General features: G+C 46.6%; 1 protein-coding gene across 1 annotated transcript in view; it reads right to left on the bottom strand.

Annotated features, from left to right (window-relative positions):
* Nucleotides 1-5,000, bottom strand: part of LOC311237264 (solute carrier family 12 member 2-like) — a gene marked incomplete at its 5' end in the record, with an annotated part of 175,588 nt that overhangs the window by 51,817 nt on the left and 118,771 nt on the right. The window contains 2 exon segments of the mRNA XM_084325070.1: nt 4,186-4,224; nt 4,227-4,264. Of these exon segments, the coding sequence (XP_084181196.1) occupies nt 4,186-4,224; nt 4,227-4,264 (77 nt within the window).

The following is a 5,000-nucleotide window of genomic DNA, read 5'->3' as shown; positions in this document are numbered from 1 at the left end:
CGTGTGTAACATTACCCAGCGGTTCGTCGTGTCTTTAGCTAGTGCACTTATCCAGGCTGTGTGGCCTAAATACGTCGCCCACACCCGAGGAGTCCTAGGCGAGAACCGTTGGACATGTACACAGGAGAATTGGCGCCGGCGATTGCAGAACCATTCCTGGTTGGATTATATTGATTTGGGACGTGACTACCGGAGAAGAGCACCATTGATTTCCACTATCGTTTGGGATTTAACCTCGTGAGGATTACCACTCGGGCCTGCCTCGTGGACGGGGCTGGCTAGCTGTCGTCAATGCTGTCGAGCATCTTGGATTACAACTATTGCTTTTGTCTGCTGATCAAGGGAGTACAAGCACCGACTCCTGTACCTGGAGTCTCTTTATTCCTCGTTGACTCAGACGGAGTACCCGAACATTCCTCTACCCTCCAGGCCTTACACCCCGGAGGGAACCCATTGTCTCCAGTTGGTACCGGTGTTGCCCTATATAATTGCTACTATACAACAGGTGGCGTCAGCTTAGACCCATCGTAGGATTCCTGCTATTCTTAGTGACTTATGCTCTTGACTGACTTTACGTATATTCTTCGCCATACAAGCGCGACCCTAATTCTCATTCTGTAACCTAACGTTGCCTAATAATAATAAATTACCCTCCAATAGTATTTCTGTGTCAATGCCGTGTTCTTGTGGGTGTTCACCATCTATATTTGATGTACTGTTTGGCCAGTAATTAAAGTACATAACTAGCAGTGGTTTAATCTATCACAATCTTTAATACAGTCAGGGTTTTGTAACCCCTCAGTTACAATTATACTATACCTACTATAGTAGGTAGGAATATAGACAGTAGATTATTTAGTAGTTAGAAGATGCAGAGCGTAGGGGTCTTGAGGGTGTGTAGTTAGAAGATGCAGAGTGTAGGGGTCTTGAGGGTGTGTAGTTAGAAGATGCAGAGTGTAGGGGTCTTGAGGGTGTGTAGTTAGAAGATGCAGAGTGTAGGGGTCTTGAGGGTGTGTAGTTAGAAGATGTAGAGTGTAGGGGTCTTGAGGGTGTGTAGTTAGAAGATGCAGAGTGTAGAGGTCTTGAGGGTGTGTAGTTAGAAGATGCAGAGTGTAGGGGTCTTGAGGGTGTGTAGTTAGAAGATGCAGAGTGTAGGGGTCTTGAGGGTGTGTAGTTAGAAGATGCAGAGCGTAGGGGTCTTGAGGGTGTGTAGTTAGAAGATGCAGAGCGTAGGGGTCTTGAGGGTGTGTAGTTAGAAGATGCAGAGTGTAGGGGTCTTGAGGGTGTGTAGTTAGAAGATGCAGAGTGTAGGGGTCTTGAGGGTGTGTAGTTAGAAGATGCAGAGCGTAAGGGTCTTGATGGTGTGTAGTTAGAAGATGCAGAGCGTAGGGGTCTTGAGGGTGTGTAGTTAGAAGATGCAGAGTGTAGGGGTCTTGAGGGTGTGTAGTTAGAAGATGTAGAGCGGAGGGGTCTTGAGGGTGTGTAGTTAGAAGATGCAGAGTGTAGGGGTCTTGAGGGTGTGTAGTTAGAAGATGTAGAGCGGAGGGGTCTTGAGGGTGTGTAGTTAGAAGATGCAGAGCGTAGGGGTCTTGAGGGTGTGTAGTTAGAAGATGTAGAGCATAGGGGTCTTGAGGGTGTGTAGTTAGAAGATGCAGAGCGTAGGGGTCTTGAGGGTGTGTAGTTAGAAGATGCAGAGCGTAGGGGTCTTGAGGGTGTGTAGTTAGAAGATGTAGAGTGTAGGGGTCTTGAGGGTGTGTAGTTAGAAGATGCAGAGTGTAGGGGTCTTGAGGGTGTGTAGTTAGAAGATGCAGAGTGTAGGGGTCTTGAGGGTGTGTAGTTAGAAGATGCAGAGCGTAGGGGTCTTGAGGGTGTGTAGTTAGAAGATGCAGAGTGTAGGGGTCTTGAGGGTGTGTAGCTAGAAGATGCAGAGCGGAGGGGTCTTGAGGGTGTGTAGTTAGAAGATGCAGAGTGTAGGGGTCTTGAGGGTGTGTAGTTAGAAGATGCAGAGCGTAGGGGTCTTGAGGGTGTGTAGTTAGAAGATGCAGAGCGTAGGGGTCTTGAGGGTGTGTAGTTAGAAGATGCAGAGTGTAGGGGTCTTGAGGGTGTGTAGCTAGAAGATGCAGAGCGGAGGGGTCTTGAGGGTGTGTAGTTAGAAGATGCAGAGCGTAGGGGTCTTGAGGGTGTGTAGTTAGAAGATGTAGAGTGTAGGGGTCTTGAGGGTGTGTAGTTAGAAGATGCAGAGTGTAGGGGTCTTGAGGGTGTGTAGTTAGAAGATGCAGAGCGTAGGGGTCTTGAGGGTGTGTAGTTAGAAGATGCAGAGTGTAGGGGTCTTGAGGGTGTGTAGCTAGAAGATGCAGAGCGGAGGGGTCTTGAGGGTGTGTAGTTAGAAGATGCAGAGTGTAGGGGTCTTGAGGGTGTGTAGTTAGAAGATGCAGAGCGTAGGGGTCTTGAGGGTGTGTAGTTAGAAGATGCAGAGTGTAGGGGTCTTGAGGGTGTGTAGCTAGAAGATGCAGAGCGGAGGGGTCTTGAGGGTGTGTAGTTAGAAGATGCAGAGTGTAGGGGTCTTGAGGGTGTGTAGTTAGAAGATGCAGAGCATAGGGGTCTTGAGGGTGTGTAGTTAGAAGATGCAGAGCGTAGGGGTCTTGAGGGTGTGTAGTTAGAAGATGCAGAGTGTAGGGGTCTTGAGGGTGTGTAGCTAGAAGATGCAGAGCGGAAGGGTCTTGAGGGTGTGTAGTTAGAAGATGCAGAGTGTAGGGGTCTTGAGGGTGTGTAGTTAGAAGATGCAGAGTGTTGGGGTCTTGAGGGTGTGTAGTTAGAAGATGCAGAGCGTAGGGGTCTTGAGGGTGTGTAGTTAGAAGATGCAGAGCGTAGGGGTCTTGAGGGTGTGTAGTTAGAAGATGCAGAGTGTAGGGGTCTTGAGGGTGTGTAGTTAGAAGATGCAGAGCGTAGGGTCTTGAGGGTGTGTAGTTAGAAGATGCAGAGCGTAGGGGTCTTGAGGGTGTGTAGTTAGAAGATGCAGAGCGTAGGGGTCTTGAGGGTGTGTAGTTAGAAGATGCAGAGCGGAGGGGTCTTGAGGGTGTGTAGTTAGAAGATGTAGAGCGGAGGGGTCTTGAGGGTGTGTAGTTAAAAGATGCAGAGCGTAGGGTCTTGAGGGTGTGTAGTTAGAAGATAAGGGTCTTGAGGGTGTGTAGTTAGAAGATAAGGATCTTGAGGGTGTGTAGTTAGAGATAAGGGTCTCGAGGGTGTGTAGTTAGAAGATAAGGGTCTTGAGGGTGTGTAGTTAGAAGATAGGGGTCTTGAGGGTGTGTAGTTAGAAGATAAGGGTCTTGAGGGTGTGTAGTTAGAAGATAAGGGTCTTGAGGGTGTGTAGTTAGAAGATAAGGGTCTTGATGGTGTGTAGTTAGAAGATAAGGGTCTCGAGGGTGTGTAGTTAGAAGATAAGGGTCTCGAGGGTGTGTAGTTAGAAGATAAGGGTCTCGAGGGTGTGTAGTTAGAAGATAAGGGTCTTGAGGGTGTGTAGTTAGAAGATAAGGGTATTGAGGGTGTGTAGTTAGAAGATAAGGGTCTTGAGGGTGTGTAGTTAGAAGATAAGGTCTTGAGGGTGTGTAGTTAGAAGATAAGGGTCTTGAGGGTGTGTAGTTAGAGATAGGGTCTTGAGGGTGTGTAGTTAGAAGATAGGGGTCTTGAGGGTGTGTAGTAGAAGATAAGGGTCTTGAGGGGGTGTAGGTAGAAGATAAGGGTCTTGAGGGTGTGTAGTTAGAAGATAAGGGTCTTGAGGGTGTGAGTTAGAAGATAGGGTCTTGAGGGTGTGTAGTTAGAAGATAGGGGTCTTGAGGGTGTGTAGTTAGAAGATAAGGGTCTTGATGGTGTGTAGTTAGAAGATAGGGGTCTTGAGGGTGTGTAGTTAGAAGATAGGGGTCTTGAGGGTGTGTAGTTAGAAGTCGGGTCTTGAGTGTGTGTAAGTTAGACACGATCAGGTTTGAGGGTGCCTGTGTTAGAAGATAAGGGTCTTGAGGGTATTGTAGCTTAGAAGATAAGGGTCTTGAGGTGTGTAGTTATAAGATAGGTTCTTGAGGTGTTAGTTAGAAGATAGGGGTCTTGGAGGGTGTGTAGTTAGAAGATAGGGGTCTTGAGGGGTGTAGTTAGAAGATAGGGGTCTTGAGGGGGTGTAGTTAGTGTCTCTACCTTGTCCCTGGATGTGAGACACGTCCAGTCCCTCCTTCAGCGGAGAACCACGGCTCCGTACTGGAAGTCAAAGGCATCGCTGAGCAGAAACAAACAAACAGACAAGCAGGACTGATGTTAGCGGTTAAGGGGAGGGGAAGAAGCGTGACATTGGACAGCACGCAACATTACACCGGGAACTTTACGCTCGTAATCCATGTGGTCCAGCGAAAACAAACACCTTGTTATGACCAAGTGGTTGCAGGTGGTCTAGAGAGGCTGACCACTGACCCGGAGCGGTGAGGGAGGTGGAGGGTGGCGGCCATTACCTCCATCGTGTAGATATCCATCTACTGTGTCTATCCGTCTGTACATACCTGTATATAATCCTTGTTACATATACCTGTAGATACTATATCTGTACATATCCCTGACCTACTCTTACTAGTTAAGCTGCTGGCTAGTATGACTTACTACCATAGTGTCTTTATACCTGTATCACTGTACATATTAATACTATATCTATATAGACTTACTACCATAGTGTCTTTATACCTGTATCACTACAATATCTATATAGACTTACTACCAGTGTATTTATACCTGTATCACTGTACATATTAATACTACATCTATAGACTTACTACCATAGTGTCTTTATACCTGTATCACTGTACATATTAATACTATATCTATATAGACTTACTACCATAGTGTCTTTATACCTGTATCACTGTACATATTAATACTACATCTATAGACTTACTACCATAGTGTCTTTATACCTGTATCACTGTACATATTAATACTATATATAGACTTACTACCATAGTGTC

Source organism: Notolepis coatsorum (genome assembly GCF_963971535.1).
Source record: "Notolepis coatsorum genome assembly, chromosome: 11".
Lineage (NCBI taxonomy): Eukaryota > Metazoa > Chordata > Actinopteri > Aulopiformes > Paralepididae > Notolepis > Notolepis coatsorum.
The sequence above is the reverse complement of the archived record's forward strand: the minus strand, read 5'-3'. Positions and strand labels throughout refer to the sequence as shown.